This window comes from Cervus elaphus, chromosome 28 (genome assembly GCF_910594005.1).
Source record: "Cervus elaphus chromosome 28, mCerEla1.1, whole genome shotgun sequence".
NCBI classification, from domain to species: Eukaryota; Metazoa; Chordata; class Mammalia; order Artiodactyla; family Cervidae; genus Cervus; species Cervus elaphus.
The window spans coordinates 12299234-12318182 of NC_057842.1; the positions used below are offsets into that span (position 1 = coordinate 12299234).

General features: G+C 38.7%; 1 protein-coding gene across 1 annotated transcript in view; it reads right to left on the minus strand.

Moving 5' to 3' along the window:
• COL9A1 (collagen type IX alpha 1 chain) overlaps positions 1-18492 on the minus strand; it is a 90948-nt gene extending 72456 nt beyond the window's left edge. The window contains exons 1-5 of the mRNA XM_043889850.1: positions 18310-18492; positions 17739-17812; positions 16503-16580; positions 16237-16369; positions 9940-10336 (exon numbers count right to left, since the gene is read on the minus strand). Of these exons, the coding sequence (XP_043745785.1) occupies positions 9940-10336; positions 16237-16369; positions 16503-16580; positions 17739-17812; positions 18310-18323 (696 nt within the window). The 5' untranslated portion in view covers positions 18324-18492. The remainder of the gene's footprint in view (positions 1-9939; positions 10337-16236; positions 16370-16502; positions 16581-17738; positions 17813-18309) is intronic.
• Positions 18493-18949: the final 457 nt, after the last annotated feature.

Genomic DNA, 18949 nt, shown 5'->3' on the forward strand with positions numbered 1-18949 from the left:
ATTGTAATAGTCCCTTAACAGCTCCTCTTAATAAACAAAATTAACAAACCTCTAACTAGGCTCACAAAGGAAAAAAAGAGAAAAGACACAATTAAACAAAAAAAGAAAGAGGAGACATAAAAACCAATAACACAGAAATTCTAAAAATTGTAAGAGTATTCTATGAACAATTATTACCAACAAATTGAACCTAGACGAAATGGACAAGTTCTAAAAACATAAAGCCTGATAAGACTAGGTCAAGAAGAAACAGATCATTTGAACAGATCTATCACTAGAAGTGAAATAGAATCTATAATAATAAAATACTCCAGGCAAACAAAAATCCAAGACCAGATGACTTCACTGGGGAACTCTACCAAAATACAAAGAACTTATACCTTCTCAAACTGTTCCAAGAAATTGAAGAGAGAACACTCCCAAACTCATTCTATGAGGCCATCATCACCCTGATACCAAAACCAGACAAATATGCTACCAAAAAAGAAAATTACAGGCCATTTTTTTGATGAATATATATACAAAAATCCTCAACAAAATATTAAAAAATCAAATCCAACAATACATAAAAAGAGTCATACACCATGATCAAGTTGGATTCATTCTAGGGTCACAAGGATGGATCAACATACACAAATCAATCAATGTGATGCACTACAGTAACAAAACAAAGGGTAAAAATAACACAATCATCTCAATAGAAGCAGAAAAAGCATTTTACAAAATTAAGCATCCATTCATGAAAAGAAATGTGTTTCAAATTTTGTACAGAGGGAACATATGTCAATATAATAAAGGCCATTTATGACAAACTCACAGCCAACATAATACTCAAAAGCAAAAAGTTGAAAGCCTTCCTATTAAATTCAGGAGCAAACCAAGGATGACCACTCTCATGACTTCTATTCAACATATTCCTGGAGGCCCTAGCCATAGCAATCAGACTAGAAAAAGAAATAAAAGGTATCTGAATAGGAAAGGAAGAGGTAAAACTATCACTAGTTGCAGAGGACATGATACTCTGTATAGAGAACCCTAAAGTCTCTACACAAAATCTATTAGAGTTAAGAAATGAATTCAGCAAGATAACAGGATATAAGATTAATATACAGAAATCTTTTGTGTTTTTTTTACATTAATAATAAAATATCTTAAAGAGGAAGTAAAAAATCATTCCAGTCATCTTTTCTGACCACAGTGCAGTAAGATTAGATCTCAATTACAGGAAAAAAAACTATTAAAAATTCCAACATATGGAGGCTAAATAACATGCTTCTGAATAACCAGCAAATCATAGAAGAAATCAAAATATGCGTAGAGATGAATGAAAATGAAAACACAACAACCCAAAATCTATGGGACACTGTAAAAGCAGTGCTAAGGGGAAGGTTCATAGCAATACAGGCTTACCTCAAGAAACAAGAAAAAATCCTGTTTAAAATTGCATCAAAAGAATAAAATACACTAAAATAAACTTAAGCCAAGAAGGTGAAAGAGCTATGCTCTTAAAATGATAAAACACTGATAAGGAAATTGAAGGTGATACAAAGAAATGGTAAGATATCCCATGCTCTTGGATTGGAAGAATTAATGTTGTTAAAATAGCCTTACTACCCAAAGCAATCCACAGGTTTAATGCAATCCCTATCAAAATACCCATGACATTGTTCATGGAACTAAAACAAATAATCCTAAGATTTATATGGAACCATAAAAGACATAAAATTGCTAAGTCAATCTTGAGAAAATAGAACAAAGTTGGAGATATAACCCATCCAGACTTCAGACTATATTACAAAGCTACAGTAATCAAAACAGTGTTGTATTGGCACAAAAACAAACACATAGCTCAATGTAACAGAATAGCAAGCCTAGAAATAAACCAATCAGTAGGCAATTAATCTATGACAAAGAATGTAAGAATACAGAGGAGAAAGCACAGTATTTTCAACAAGCTGTGCTGGGAAAGTTGGACAGCCACATGAACATCAATGAAATTAGAATATTCCCTCATACCATATACAAAAAAACTCAAGATAGTTTAAAGACCTAAATATAATACCTGAAACCATAACACCACTAGAAGAGAAAATAAGCAAAATATTCTGTGACAAAAATCATAACAATATTTTCTGAGATCAGTCTCCCAAGGCAAAAGAAAACAAATGGGACCTAATCAAACTTACAAGCTTTTGCACAGCAAAGAAAACCACCAACATAAAATGAAAAGACAAACTAGAAATTGGGAAAGAACATTGGCAAAGACTGCAACTTACAAGAGGTTTATATCCAAAATATACAAACTGTTCATATAACTTAATATGGAAAAAACAAGCAATCCAATCAAAAAATGAGTTGATCTACTTAGGTCTTCTGACATTTTACCAAAGAAAGCACAGATAACCAACAAGCACGGGAAATGATGCTCAATGCCATTAATTATTAGGAAATGCAAATCAAAACTGCAATTAGGTATCACTTCACACTGGTCAGAATGACCATCCCCAAAAAGTCTACAAGTAAATATATTAGCATATAGCTGGAGAAGGTGTGCAAAAAAGAGAATTCTCTTACATTGTTGGTGAGAATGTAAAGTGGCTCAATCACTAAGGAAAATAGCATGGAGTTTCCTTTTAAAAAGCAAAAATAGACCTACCATATGATCCAGCAATCCCACTCCTGGGTATATATCCAAAAAAAATGTAAAGCCAATGTTCTTAGCAGCACTATTTACAATAGCCAAGATGTGGAAACAATCCAAGTGCCCATCAACAGACAATTGGCTTAAGAAGGTGTGGTGTACACACACACACAGAATATTAGCCACAAAAAAAGAATGAAATTTTGCATTTGCATCAATGTGGATGCAGAAAAGGCAATGGCAACCCACTACAGTACTCTTGCCTGGAAAATTCCATGAACGGAGGTGCCTGGTAGGCTGCAGTCCATGGGGTCACTAAGAGTCAGACACGACTAAGTGGCTTCACTTTCACTTTTCACTTTAATGCATTGGAGAAGGAAATGGCAACCCACTCCAGTGTTCTTGCTTGGAGAATCCCAGGGACGGGGGAGCCTGGTGGGCTGCCATCTCTGGGGTCGCACAGAGTTGGACACAACTGAAGCGACTTAGCAGCAGCAGCGGCAATGTGGATGGGCCTAGAGAATGTTATGCTTTTAGAAGTAAGTCAGACGGAGAAAGACAAATATAACTTTTATGTGGAATCTAAAAAATAATACAAGTGAAAGGGAAAATTGCTCAGTTGTGTCTGACTCTTTGCAACTATGTAGTTCATGGAATTCTCCAGGTCAGAATACTGGAGTGGGTAGCCTTTCCCTTCTCCAGGGCATCTTCCCAACCCAGGGATCAAACCCAGGTCTCCTGCATTGCAGGCGGATTCTTTACCAGCTGAGCCACAAGGGAAGCCCAAGAATACTGGAGTGGGTAGCCTTTCCCTTCCCTAGAAAATCCTCCCAGCCCAGGAATCAAACCAGGGTCTCTTGCACTGCAGGTGGATTCTTTACCAACTGAGCTATCAGGGAAGCCCATAAACTACTATACATAAAACAGATAAGCAACAAGGAATAACAGCATAGGGAATTATGTCATAACATCTCATAATAACCTATAGTGGAAAAAATACTCTCCCAAAAGAGACTGACTCATTATACTGCACCCCTGAAACTAATGCAATATTGCAAATCAACTATACTTCAAAAAAAGGGTCTTCTCCTAAGAAGCCCCTAAATGCCCTGTCCTTTTCTCTCCCTACAATACATTGTCAAAATTCAGCCAAAGAGATGCTTTAAAAAGAAGAAAACGTGTTGCTCCTCTATTCGAAATCATCTGCCAGCTCTGCACCTCACACATGGCAGGAAAGCCGGCGTGTTGACCTGCTCCCCACTCTCACGTCTGGTCCCTCTCCAGCCTCAGGGCCAGCTTCCCTCCATCTCATCCCAAACACGCTGTTCTCCAGGCTTGCTTCAGACACAGTGGACAACACCAACGCCAGGTTTTTAACTCATCCTCTCTTCTTGAAATCCTCCTCCCCTAGATCACATATATATGCTCACTCCCCCAACTGCTTCAGGTTTCTACTAAATGATTCTTTTCCCTCAAGGAGGTCCTCTCTCCAGGCACTCCAGTTTTCTTCTTTTTTCTCCATAGCATTTATGACTACCTGGTAATACTATAAATTTGTTCATTTACTCACCTATCTCTGCCTCCTCTCTCTAGGCTGAGTGAAGCACCATTGTAGCTTTAATTTCTGTCTATAACTTAGCAGATGTTTGGTAAGCAGTTGTTAAATATTAAATGTACATAGAATTGATTAAAAAAAATTAATGAAGAAAGAATTGATAGTATTTGCCTTCTGGTTTGATTACAACTTAGGGCAAGCCCCTTCCCCTGTCTGGGTTTCAAGTTCTTCATGTATAAACTGAGAGGTTTGAACTACATAGACTTAGTCATAGACTTAGTTTCCTATATCTTTGAAAGACCAGGATTCTATGGAAACTGTGTTGTAACCAAAGAAACTAACCACACAGAGATTAACATGAAGGGAAGTAAAAATGCCATTGAATTAATCTCTTGCCTTCTAGCCACCCAGAAGACACAACGAAGATATCTGTATGTTCTTAGCCTGTACATATTTTAAGAAAAATAGAAATACTAGTAGCACTGATTGTTTTCAGTTGCAGCAGTCTGGGCATAGCTGAGGCCAATAAAAGTTTTCATATTTTCAATTTTCCATTGAAAGCAAGTTTGGCCATCATTTAGGTTTTACTCTAGTTATCCTTAGCACCTTCGCCTATCATGGCTCCTCCCGTGTAAGCATCTCTTTCTTCTGTGTGTTCCTCTGGTTTCATTGCCACCTAGTGGAAAATCTAGCTGATGTTGTTAATATGGTCTGTACTGTATAGCAAGCTTTACCTCTGAAAAACTTGACGGCATTCAAAAATATTCCAATCAAATCGCATCACCAAAGTGTTATAAAAAGTATTTTGATGTTGAAGCTGAAACTCCAATACTTTGGCCACCTGATGCGAAGAGCTGACTCATCTGAAAAGACCCTGATGCTGGGAAAGACTGAGGGCAGGAGGAGAAGGGGACGACAGAGGATGAGATGGTATCACCGTCTCAATGGACGTGAGTTTCGGTAAACTCTGGGAGTTGGTGATGGACAGGGAGGCCTGGCGTGCTGCAGTTCATGGGGTCGCAAAGAGTTGGACACAACTGAGCGACTGAACTGAACGGATGGACACGTACAGGTAACACCATCATTTCTCTTGTATTTAATTCTTCCAATTGAAAGAGGATGTTTAAAAAGCACCTGTCAAAAACAACTTAATAAGCAAACTTAATAGTTTAGATGTTTTGTACAGTAGGTATCATGCATTTCTTAAATCACTGAAAACATAACTTTCCTATAATATTTTCAAACACCAGAAATGATATTAATCACAACCTCATCGTTTGTTTTTCCCATGTTATCATTCATGAAGCTCTGCTTGTTTTTACAGTTGGGAAGTTACTATGATTTAATTCTGTGGGGTAGAGAAAAGGACATGGTTTCTGCATCACAAATTTTGCTGATTGTATTTTCTCTGAATTTAACAAAAGTAACGTAATGCAACCCATTTGAAATATACTTTTAAAAGCATTGTATCTGTCTTATTAATCATGTTTTCTGCATTGATTTATTCAAAACATGCATAAGATAAAAGATTTGAATCATGTATTTATAAAGCCATATATACTTTCATCATTTGGGCTTTCAAATAAGCCCAAACCCCTAGTGTACATCCTGAAAAGGTAGAAAGGCTGACTTTGTTTTCTAATAGAGCTGTGCCAAATAACTCTCCTGGGCAATCATGCTGACAACAAACAATAAAGAACCTGCCATAAAATAGCATGTTTTTATGGTATGATGCCAGGAAACTGAGCTTTGCAGTGAAATAAATGGCACCAACCTAAAATATGGGCACAAAGGCAAATAGAAAATATGGAATTTATTGCTATGAAATCAAACTAACCATGTATTATAGCAGTACATTGGGAAAAATATAAATGCTCTGAGCCCACTAAATAACCATGAATGATGTGAAGGCATTTGAGTTGCACTGCATGTGAGCAGCTGTCTTGAAACCTCCTGAAAATGGCTCCCTTTTCCAATTTAGAAACGAGAAAGAGACAAAAGTTGGGCTAGATTGGGAGAAATCACAAACAAGAGCAATATGAATGAGTCTCTTAGCATCAGCACGCCATCAAATGCCATTTTCTACTGCATTTTCATGATGCAGTTCCAAGGGCTACCTTTTGACATCAATTAATACCTTTAGAAGGAATGTTTGCTTTTCTAAAGAAAAGCAAGTGCTGATCCTGAAAAAAGTATTCAATTCGTGTACAGTGTCAAAGACTAGAAGGAATCCAATTTCATGAAGAAAAATAGAAAAATACACTGCAGCTTGTCGCTTTCATGCTATTGGCACATTTCATTTTAATTTAAAATTTCTCACAAGTAATACTAAGTATTTGCTGTCTCCAATCAACAGGAAGTGCCCCATCAGTACACGTCTCCTACCCCTCAGAACACTCAGATAGCACCATTTACCACTGTAAGTCTTCCAAGGGACCAGTAATTGCCAGCAACTTCAGATTACAGCCAAAGGGAGAAGATCAGAGACCATAAAGTAAAATAAAAACAAGAGTGTGTAGGGACAACTCATGGGCATTTGGGTTTGTCTGGAGACTCGCATGAGTATTTGACTAGTCTTAGTCTAGAAAAGTGAGGATAGTGCAGGGAAATTAATGAAGCTAGAAAAGAGGAGAAGTCATGAATTCGGGAATTCCCATGTGAGAGTCCCTTTTCCTAGAACACTGGATTTATCTCATCCTGGATAAGTCTGTTCACCTCCAAATTCCTCTCACAGGCCCCTCCCCTAGGAAACACCCCTGGACTTCACTCCTATGCCTCCCTACCCTGAAGTGAGTGAGGAGCCTTTCCCTTCATCCACTTTCCTGCTGCTAATCGTGTTACATTATCATTGCCCACTCGTCTCAGCCACTCACCCTCCCAAGAGCTGGGAGAACAAGACCCATGACCTGCACCCCATGCACCCAGTATAGAGGCACAAACTAAAATTTCACTAAGTGAATACAAGTAGGACCAACGTCTGAGGACATGTTTTCTACTGTGTAAACTTCCTTCTTTTAAAAAAAGAATTTCAGTTGTCCTGCAAAGTAGATTCTGAAAAATTTATGCAAATCACAAATACCTTCCGAAATGAAAATGATGATATCCTTTATAAAGAGAGATGTGGTTACACATATTTCTATTTTTCTCAAAGGAAAGTTAGTTGGCACAGAGAAAATAGGGAAGACTAGAAATTTTATGCCCAACACTGTTTCTCAGAAGCCAAGAAATCTACATGAGATTGTGTCTTCCACTGAAAAAATGGAGCTCATCCTATCTGTGCTTGCTATCTTATGAAATTGTTGAAAGGATAAAGTAAGTTAATGAGAGAAATAAAAGTACTTTTAAAGCTTTGAATTGGTATATTAGGGATATTAAGATGCTAAAAAGGCATAGATAGGATTTACTTATGTAGAATTTTCTACTTCTTTGTCTTATACAGGGTAAAAATTGAGGAATACATTTTGGTGACAACTTTGGGCTTCCCAGGTGGCTCAGATAGTAAACTGTCTGCCTGCAACGTGGGAGACCCAGGTTCGATCCCTGGGTTAGGAAGATCCCCTGGAGAAGGAAATGGCAACCCACTCCAGTATTCTTGCCTGGAAAATTCCAAGGGCGGAGGAGCTGGTAGGCTATAGTACATGGGGTCGCAAAGAGTTGGACACAACTGAGCGACTTCACTTTCACTTTCACTTTTGACACTGACATTGTCACTGCCTATACTTGAGCGTAAGTAGGATTTGGAGGGCCTATAACCTTGATCTATTTTAGTTACTACACCACATCATCAAATACGGAACTTTAATGAGACTTTAGGTTCAAGTCTCTTTGGTGTTTCTTTGTGATGGAGTCAGAATTCAGTACAACGAGAAAAAACTGCTCATGCCTGTTGCAAATACTTTTAACATGGACAGCGTGCTGATTCTGAAAAGCTCCTTGGTGGACCGAAAGCAAAACATATCTCCAGTTGCCAGGTTCTTTGTTGCATTCCTGCACAAGGCAGAATAAAATCAAAGATGACTGGTCCTAAATGGTGTTCCCTGTGGTGTGAGACTCCATTTGGCAGGCAACGCAGAGTTAGCTGTGACGTGACTGGTTAGACTACAACATAATTAATGACACTACGACTTTACTGCTCTGGCCATTAGACACTTAATAGCATCTGAGCATGCAGAATTCAGAATTATAATGATGACATGCTTTTCAAGAACAGTGAATTAAATCAATTACACAAGCGCTTGATTGATATTCATCACAGTGAGAATATACTCTAAAGTCTCCTTCCCCTCGCTCATGGTCCAGAAGTGACACAAACATGGCAGAGGTGTGTTGTCTGAAGGCCACCCCAGTGCCATTGCAAAGATTTTGCTGCACAAAATTTCAAGATGATGCACCGGTGGTCCCATTGGCTTTCTAGCCCAGCCACTTGAAGTGTGATAACTCATTAGCTGGAGAAATACTTGCTCAAGTGTCTACAAGCCAGAGCAGTAATGTGGCAGTTATAAATTGCTTCCTGTCCATCACAGAATATAGAAATTTCACACTACCCTTCACACTAATCACAATTCTTCCCTTGAAAATAGGTTATTTGAACAATTCCATTACTGGGATGCCCACTAACCTTTCTTTCTTTGGAGAAGCGTGCAGGAACCATTCAAAATCATTGTGTCACCCCTGCTACGCTCCGTGACATGAGTTCTGTGACTAGAATTTAACAACTCTGTGCCAGACAGAGAGCAGAGAGTGTACAGCATTTGTTTATTGAGCTCTAAAATCCTTTGGTTTTTTCCCAAAAGATCACTTGCCCTGTAAAATTTAGTTTTTAAATTTCTATAATGTTATATAATATCCTTTTAAAGGACAACTCAGTGAATGTTTAAAATTCAAAATCATAGAACTATATGGTACTAGTTAGCACAAGTTTATGTGTCCTTATGTAATTCCTTATCTTTATATCCATCGGTCTCTACAGCAAAATCACAAACAGAGCTCTAAAATCCTTTACTTTCAAAATATGTCAAGCAAGACCTACTTCTAAATAAAGAAATATTGTGCCATCTACATCGTTTCTACATCTTCTGGGTCAGATACCACATGACTTCCTAACCTCACCTCTCACACCCCGCAATTACTTCCTCTGACCCCCACTACGCCCCGTCCACACACATACTCACATTTTTACGTGTACATTTCATCCAAACCAGCCAGGCTCCTAATCTTTGAACATGGTTTATTTCCTCTCTATCTCTTTTTGCTTTCATTCTTTTACTCTCAGCTAGAATGTACTTTCTCCTCTTCTTTTACTAATTCAAATCCTGCCATGTCAAGCTCCATTGCTTCTGAGAAGAATGGGATTCTTGATTAACTGAATCTACCGTTCATCTTAACCTTACTTTGAATATGGCCACTGGTTATTTATACATAATATGTAGCACACCAGTGTGGGTTTTTGCAGGTTGCCTCAAAGGATTCTAGGTGCTCCAGGTGGTCATATAGCATCTTCCAAGTAGACTTTCAGCTACTCAGGACCAGGACCTGTCTACTCAACTGGCTCTGCTTCCCCATTCCATGCTATGCTCAAAGGAGGCACTAAAGACATTTTGAAAAACTGACTGAAAGACCTTTTAAAAAATGAATAACTGTCCATTGTTTAAGATATTCAGGTGATTTTTAAAGATGCTGAGGTCTTAATTTTCACCATTCTGGATTCGTTTTAATCTCCCTTAGTGTATGGCTGTATACTTACCGGAACAGAAACTTGAGGATTATCCACAAGTTTTCCCAGCACAGCAAAGCCATCGACATCGATCTGACCTCTTGGCTTTATCGGTAAGGACTCAATCCTGTTGCAGTCAATGAAAAGAGTCGCACTGCTCCTTTCCACGCCAATCATGAGCTTATGCCACTGGGAATCGAACAAGGAGGGCAAATTCGAAAAGGCTGCAGTTTGGAGACTTCCATCCAGCCCCTTGTATGAAAATGAAACAGATTTTGTTTGGCCATTAATCTTCACGCCAACTTGCTCCTTCCCTGAGGAATCCTGAATCTGCCAAATGCTCCAATGCTTTTCAAGTGTGCTTCCAGTCATCCGAAAAGTGGTTAGAAAGGAGTATTCTTCAGGCAGCCCACTGGGATACAAATGCCTGAGTAAAATTTTAAGACAGTAAATATAACTCTTGTTTTTTGTACTCAGGAGTATTACCATAATTCCTAATTACGCTATTTTAGATTCTAGACCTACAGAAACACCACAGTGTGAAAACCATGGGCTAGTTGTTCTTTCATGACTGTTCATAAAGACCTTTACTGAAGTCCATTTTACAGGCATCAAAGTTCCATCTTAAAATACATATTAAATAAAAAACTCCCTCATAGCTAAGGAAGGTCCCCAAATGCCACATAATTTCAACAATGTTACTATTTATACTATCTAAAGAGCTACTGTTCAGCAATCCCAGCTCAAAAACACATTCTGCCAAAAAACACATTCTTGCAAAGTTCTTGGCAACATTCTTCCACAAATGACAGAAGAGAACATTTGAAACCCAAATCAGATCTACCAATTTACAACGTGTTTAATTAAAGCAGGTTCATAAAATTTTATTTTGATGTAACATGTTAAGATTATTTGTTATTTTCATAATTGTTTGGATTTTCTCCTCCCCAAATATAACCTAGACTCACATAAGCATTTTGAGGATCGGTCACTTGCAGTCATGAGATCAGTCCCTTCACACTGAGCATGTTTGTCTTTTCCAGGAACTTCAAAGTATGAAGTTAAAGTAACAGCTGGTTGCTTGTCAGTGGATGTGCGACAAGGGAAAGATGACCAGTTCTTACTTCTCTATTGCAACTCAGTTGTTCCCCAATCTGTCAGTTAAAACTGTGGCCCCTTCTTAATTTACTGCTTTAAGGGACACCAATAAGACATCAGTGTCCCTCCTACATCCTCCCCATCTTTGGAGGTAGCCTCTGGAGCAGCACCAGCTACTTGGGTGGTCTCTTGAAACCAAGCAGCTCAAGGCTGAAGACCAAACTTTTAAAAATCAGGACCTAGTAAGTATAAATATCACCTTCACATCTCTGTCTTCAAGGTTGTATCATTCTAATTCCCTCCTTGTAAGCCTAGAAAAATTATTAAGCGAAGGATAAATCTTAGGGAAAGTGAAGTCTTTCAGTCATGTCCGACTCTTTGCGACCCCATGAACTGTAGCCTCCCGCGCTCCTCCGTCCGTGGGATTTTCCAGGCAAGAGTACTGGAGTGGGGTTGCCATTGCCTTCTCCAGAGGATCCTCCCGACTCAGGGATCGAACCCGGGTCTCCCACATTGTAGGCAGACGCTTTACCATCTGAGCCACTGGGGAAGTTTAGGAAAACTAGATGCCAATTAATTTTGTTTGACATTGCTTAAAACAGTTATGGACCAGGACCCAAAGCCTCAGATAATCTTCCTTCAGATCATACTCCAGTTTTATAGCCCTCTTCTGTGTAAAGAAGAAAAGATAAGAAATATCTAAGTAGATAGTGATTTATTTATTACAAACTAATATGGTGGTGGTCATGGTGATTTAGTTGCTAAATCATGTCTGACTCTTGCAACCCCATGGACTGTAGCCTGCCAGGCTCTTTTGTCCACAGGATCTTCCAGGCAAGAATACTGGAGTAGGTTGCCAGTTCCTTCTCTGGGGGATCTTCCCTACCCAGAGATCGAACCCAGGTCTCCTGCATTGCAGGCAGATTGTTTTCTGACTGAGCCACCTGGGAAGTGCCAACACATAAAAACGTATTGTGTTGGCATATGTGTAATTCCAGTTACACTAAGATATATTGTTGGGGTCCAAAATTCCTAAACCAAAAAATACCTCAGTTCCAAGAATGTTTAGCTATAAGTGAAAATATTCAATTTGTTATGATTTTCTGTCCTTAACTATAAAAATTTTATCATCTTTATTACAACATAAGCAAACATATAACTTTTTTTCACTTCAAATATTTTTGCAAATCTTCAATAAAATGGGTCAACTAGGTCAACAAGTGTCATTGTTTTGTTAGTTTTATAAAACTAACAAAAATGTGAAGCTTTTCTTTTGAGTACTCTTATCACCCAAGTACTTCTTTTAGCCATTGTTTTCTAATATAACTGGCTTTTATTTATAATACTGGGTAAATTTCATTTGCAGCTTTTATTTTTAACTGATTACTGGTGATGCTTATTATTCTCTTGGAAAAGCTTTCAATTCTCTACATATATTTTATATTTGTCATGTGTATGGGAGGTTTAAACATGTACATTTAAAAAGATTCACTTTGGAGCTTAAGAAGAAAAAATATATACAGCAACTATTTACTATCCTATTTTCCCCAGACGGGGATGTCTAACATACATATTTCAATATTTTTTAACATAGACTGTTTCCTTTGACTTAAGATTTTTCAGACTATACTTATTCCAGGGAGCCCTCTGAAAAGAAGCTAAGAGGTTCACTGATGACAGTTTAAGCTACTGCCTACTGTGTGTAATTATAAAACCTTATGGAATGCTGTACACCCCATCTAACCAACTAAATTAATTTGGAACCAGGAGATACATTTTAAAGTTTTATTCAATGGTGAAATTTGGCAATTTTGCAATTTAAATTACATATATAGTCTCCTGCGTATTCTTTTCAATAATTGACCTGAATTTAACTGGATACTTAAAGAATTGGGGCCAGTAGTTAAAAATAGTTATTGTTGAGGTGTGAGGTTTTCCAAGAAAGAGGATAAACCCTAATGCTTTGTCTCCTCTTACTTAAAGCATTAACTTCCTAGGCTTTTAAAAACTGTACATGTCACCTATTATTTATTTAAAGATGCACTGGGGAAAGCTGTAGAATTTCATCAAGGAAAACAAGTCTATTTGTTTTGATTCTAGAAGTCACAGTAACTTCTTCACACGACTCCTTCGCAAAGACATTAGGAGGTTAACTGAGGGATCTCTCCCAGTTTGTGCTTCATCAAATGTTCCTGCTAAATAAGCAAAGAGATTATGTTGAAGGTAGGATGTGACAAAATGTCTTCATTTACTTCTGACTTGGTCATGTAATGACAAGTTGTTGTTTTTTTTTTTAAATGGGAGGTATTGGGGTCACTAGAAAACAATTCATTTATGGACATATTGTTAAGTCAAGAGTATCCAGCTCTCTCTCTCTCTCCATATGTGTGAATATAATATGTGTGTATACAAATATAATCAAGATTGTCATGTTATTAATCTTTCAAACTAAGTTAATGCATTAAAAGGTAAGAGGAGAAACATGGTAAGAAGAGAAAATTCCTTTTAGTGTTCAGATTGGTTATATATATACCTATACTTGAATATACCCAAGACCATTTAAAACTCCTCACAAGTCTAATTCAAAGAACAGCTAGTCCCCTTGTCTTTTTTGGATACCTAAGTTTCTGTTCTTGAAAATATGCTATGCACTTCGATAAGTAAACTTGACAGCGTACATAATTTAAAAGAGGCTGAATCTATAAATGATTTATTTCATTATGCTACAATCTGCACAGAATATCTTAAAAGGAGAATCACACAGTTTGAATAAAAGATAAGAAGTCCTTGGACCATGGAACATTTATTTATGACCTTAACCCATGAAAAGCTAAAGATTGTATTTGTTGCTGCAAACAAACACAAATGTCTGAAGCATGAGATGAGAATGTAAAACTCTTATGCCTAAAATAAAGAATTAAAAGCATCAAAATTATGTGGTTATGAATATTGTTTAAAAATTGGAAAGACAAATAACCACAAATTACGATTCTGTCATGTTAGCTCCATGTGCTATAGTCTTCCTCCCACGAAGATCAGCCTATATTCTCCAGCACAGAAATCCCCTTAAAAGTCAAGGCAGCCCACTGCATGCATGGTTTGAGAACAATTCCAGTTTCTGCCTTTTTTGAGCAGGACTGCTTAGACTTCCCTGGTGCCTCAGATGATAAAGTGTCTAACCCAGGTTCGATCCCTGGGTTGGGAAGGTCCCCCTGGAGAAGGCAATGGCAACCCACTCCAGTACTCTTGCCTGGAAAATCCCATGGACGGAGGAGTGTGGGAGGCTATAGTCCATGGGGTTGCAAAGAGTCGGACACGACTGAGCGACTTCAGTGGGATGGTGCAGGGCAGCTCAAAGAGAAAAAGTCCTTAAGGTGAAAAGACCCCCGCAGCACCTCTGCCCTCTAGCGCTCTCACTGTTACGGCAAACACCTCACCAATGCCCCTGTATGCCAGGCTCTCCTGGAGCCCTCTCTGTTTAGTGACATTTACTCTTCATGGCAACCAGTGGCATTGTTACTATTATTCTTAATTCTAACCTGAGGGAACTGGGTCAAAGGCAGTTTAGGCAACTTGCCCAAGGCACTCCATCCATCTCAGCCCTGCTTCTCCTCCTTCCCTTTTTATTTCTTTCTCCTACTCTCTTCTTCTACTTCCTTCCTCCTTCTTCCTTCATATCTTAATAAGTTAAACAACAGCCTTTAGTCTTTGTGGGGACAGGGAGTAAGAAAGAGAGAATATGGGACATTAGTTGTAGCCTATGAAAAATATTTCGTGACCACTTTAGGTGCTTAGAGAAAAACAACAAGAAAGACAAGCAGGAGGAAGGAAGGCTGCTTGGCCTCCACCTCGGAACTTAGAGTTAATGACAGTCCAGACAGTGCCTTAAATTTAGAGAAGAAAGGTCAGCATTAAGGGTCTGGTGTCATGTTCAATTATTTTATTAAAGAAATAAAAATCAGGGTATTCAAAAGCTTATTTAAGAATACATCCAGCCCTTCTGTACATGAAAAGAAAATATATGAAAAATATCAATGGCTATTATCATGCTTTTAATCTTTCCAAATGCAACTGGTTTCCAGGGTCACTATGGGGTAGCAGTTAGAGGCATAGCCCCTGAAACAATTCTGCCTGGATTTCAGTCCTCTTAGCACCTCCTCACCCTGTGACCTTATGCAAGTAACTTAAACTCTCTGGCCTCAGTTTCCTCTTCCATGAAATATGGATAAAAATGTCCCCACCACAAAATTGTAATAAGGATGCAATTTGATGTTGATTAGTAAATCTAGAAAAAGAGCTTATACATGGACTATTATTGTTTTATAAAATATAGTATGTTCAAAACATGAATTTCTGTATGCAGTCTGGCACTATATCAGAACATTCTAATTTTGCCAAAATGTTCACTATTATAAATGCTTAGCATTTCTATGATATTCTTTTACTGTTCTAATTAGTCATTATTTACCTTTACATCTTAATTTCTATTGAAGTCCTAATTTTCTTGTTCATATACTAGAGAAATCTTAACCATATTTTTTACAGTGCCGTAAAACATTCAGTCATCATCATTATCACATTTAAGGTATTTAGGTGATATAAAGCTGAAAACCCTGAAGCTCATTCATAACAATGTCATGACTCAATACTTTTATATGCATTAAAACACCTCCGTTATAAAAGATTTAAAGAAGAAAAAGCTTAGCTCCAGAGAAGGAGATACAGGATTTTAAAAGTATTATCACTGCCATTATTTCTCTTATCATTATTCTGGTTTTAGTTTTGTCTGGATCCTGCCAGGAGCCAAGCATTGGATGTGTGGATCTATTTCAGCACCAGGATGCTTGAACAGCGCCATTGTGAGCCTTCTAACCACTGGGTGGTTTCTAGTTAAATTTATGCTTAACCCCTGGCACTTTTCACAGAGGGTCCTTTCAGGCAAAAACCAGACAAATTATAGAAAAACAGAGAGCAAAGTAATAAGAACATGTCCTGAATCAATGTATAATAGTCTCAGTGATTTCTTTTCCTGGAATGGAAAGTGAAACATGAAAAGCATTCACATATTTGGGCACTAAAGATAGTAGGTAAATAAATTCCTTCATCTTTAAATAAAATCATGATCCAAGAAATATTGAGCTGGGGAAGACTCTCTAACATTGGATAGATTTTCATTTTTTTAAACTGTGTTTGAGGCAAATAACTAAATCAAGTATTTTTTTACATTACCTGGTTGGAATCCTGAAGTCTACATTATTTCCCAGCTTGTAAGCCACCTGTAAGGCAGTTGATCCAACTACCCTCTGGATAGCTCTTCTGGATGCTGCTTTATCTATCTGGAACTGAGAAATCAAGTCATATCCTACAGAAAGGGAACACAAGATAAAAGTAAAATGAGACTGTTTTCATTCCTCTCCAGAGCCTTTCCAAATAAAAGATGTATCAGGTAAATTTATAGAAAGCATGCATGCTCAATATGATACACTGCTACTCACCTGGTAAATCATCTTGTCCAATCCTGACCTTTGGACAGAGTTCATTTTCACCATTGGAATTTGAATTAACAGGGAACCCTGCAAAAGAGATAGCATGTCATCTTACCTCAACCCCTACAGAGATCATAGGGATATACCAATAATAATAAGAGCTGAGCAACTATTTAAAATGCAATATTATACTAAACAGCTTCATTACTAGTAATATATTTGGCTTTAACTCTACAACTCTATGATTATAATTTATTCATATTCAATCCATCCTGGGTTGAAGACACAAAGTTGCTTTAATAACTTGTGTTGGGAAAATGTTCCCTTTGGGGAAGTTTGGAATTTGTTCTTTTTGGAACCACATCTGCATGATGTTCTGAATGGCACAGTGTCAGAAGCCTATTTGGTTTGGGCTAGAATATATTGCTTTAAGCACCACAAATTTTAGCAATCCTGAGAGAATCCAGAGCCAGTTCAATGGTACTTCTGCAGAGTGGAGTTCTTAAGAATCTTTGTCAAATAGAGGAAGGAGCTGAGGCTTTCTTAGGATTCCCTAAGCCTAGATAAATAGAGACAATGCACTTGATTTCATAAATTTCTTCTAAGAGATCAAATAAAGTTTCCAACTAGAATATTACCAGCATCTTAGAATGGGGAAGAATAGTGAGGAGAAGAAAAGAAATCATGCGAATTAAACCCTCAATCACAAGGAGTGTGAAAAATCCTAGAATGAAATTTGGTGCTTCTTAGCAAGTAAAAGGTTGTAGGGAGGGACTCTTTTTTTCAACAACACAAAAGGCTTCTTGTAACTGTCCAAACCCAGTGCCCTTCTGAGACTCACCTGGTGACAGACACTTCCTAGATTTCAGAAAAAGCATTTTCCAGTTACATAGCTTTGGCCTGCAGTTTCAGTACATCAAGCATACTCTTTATACCTCATCTGACCTCAGATTATTGGCTTCTATCTATTCATCCATCCATCCATCCATCCATCTAACATTACCAACCACCATCTGAACCAGGTAGGTGCTGGGCCAGACACAGGTGAGGTTTCCTGCCCAGCTGTAGTCACAGCCAGGACTTTTGCACACGCAGCACTGAACATGGGCATCAGATACACCCACAGCCAAAGCAGGACTGAAGAAGGAGGGTGTGAAGGACCCTGGCTGCCTCACTCAGCCAGACCTGCCTGGTCCTTTCAGGGAACAAGAAGTATTTTGAAATCGAGAAACTGGGACCTCTTACTTGGGCGACGCTTGACAGTCACTGATGCCCAGGTCCCCAGGAAACTGCAAACAAAGAAGAGAACTGGAATTTTCCTGCAGAGGAGAGAAGAAAATCGACTCAAACAGGAGTCCCTCCAGGTGGGGACTATGCCATTATTTTAAAAGTGGCACACCTGATGAATGCAGGCGACTGGTCCGCAGTCTAGTTTATTTTTTCCATTTTCCTTATTAAATTCAATTGAGAGAGTTAATGAATTTTTTCCCAACTCCTATTCTAAAATGATCGTGAGACTACTGGTTTCTCCTGTCTCGCTTTCCTCATACCTACCTGTCTTGCTAGAAACATCTACATCTCTATCTCTGCCTCTGCGTTCTTTTATCTTCTTTTTCTGCCTCTCCATTTTGGTGGCTGTCTCTCTTCTCTCTCTCGTTTTCACTCTTTTCTCTCTCGCTCATCTATCTCTGTCTCCCCCTCTCCCCTGCCCGCCTCTCTCCTCCCCTCCTACCGCTACTTGTAAAAACACAGACCCCCGGCTCTGAGTGCCCCCAGTCCAGTCTCCCCACCACTGTTTTCCATCTCAAAGTCTTACCACAAGCTCCTCATTTTCCCAACTGGCTTTACTTCGTTGCCAACAGTCCCAGTGAAGAAGGGACTGTAGGGGAGCCGATACTCCCCCAAGACACCTTCAGGACCACCCCAGGGTTGAGTTCTGGGCCAGCTTTGGTCCTTCCTGCCCTTGTGAGGGCTAAATGCAAAGGGAGAGGACCAGAGGCATCTGGTGATACTTTAAGCCAAAGCAGAAGGAAGGGGTGGGGAGATGCCGCCCATTAAGGCCAGGCCTAGTCAGGGGTGTGTCCCCAAAGCTAACTAGGTTTTACAGAAGGAGGGACTAGCAAGGGAACGTTTGCTGAAAAGAAAAAAAAAAAAAGCCAGGATGTGGAGAAGTTCACAGGCAAGCTACTATAAGGACACAGTGGAAACTTTGAGAACTGCTATAGGAATACAGTGGAAGCTTTTAGAGGAAAGCAGGGATATGGGGATTCATGGGGGCCCTGGTACCCAATCAACCTTTTTCTGAATCTCCATCTGTTCTGACACTCTTCAGTTGTATGTCCTCCAGCAAACTGGTTAATACATCTGTAGCTCTGTTGCCTTAACTGTGAAACAAGTTGAAAATAGTTACCCCCAAATAGTTGTTTAGAGAATTAAACTGGATAGCAAGCAGAGTC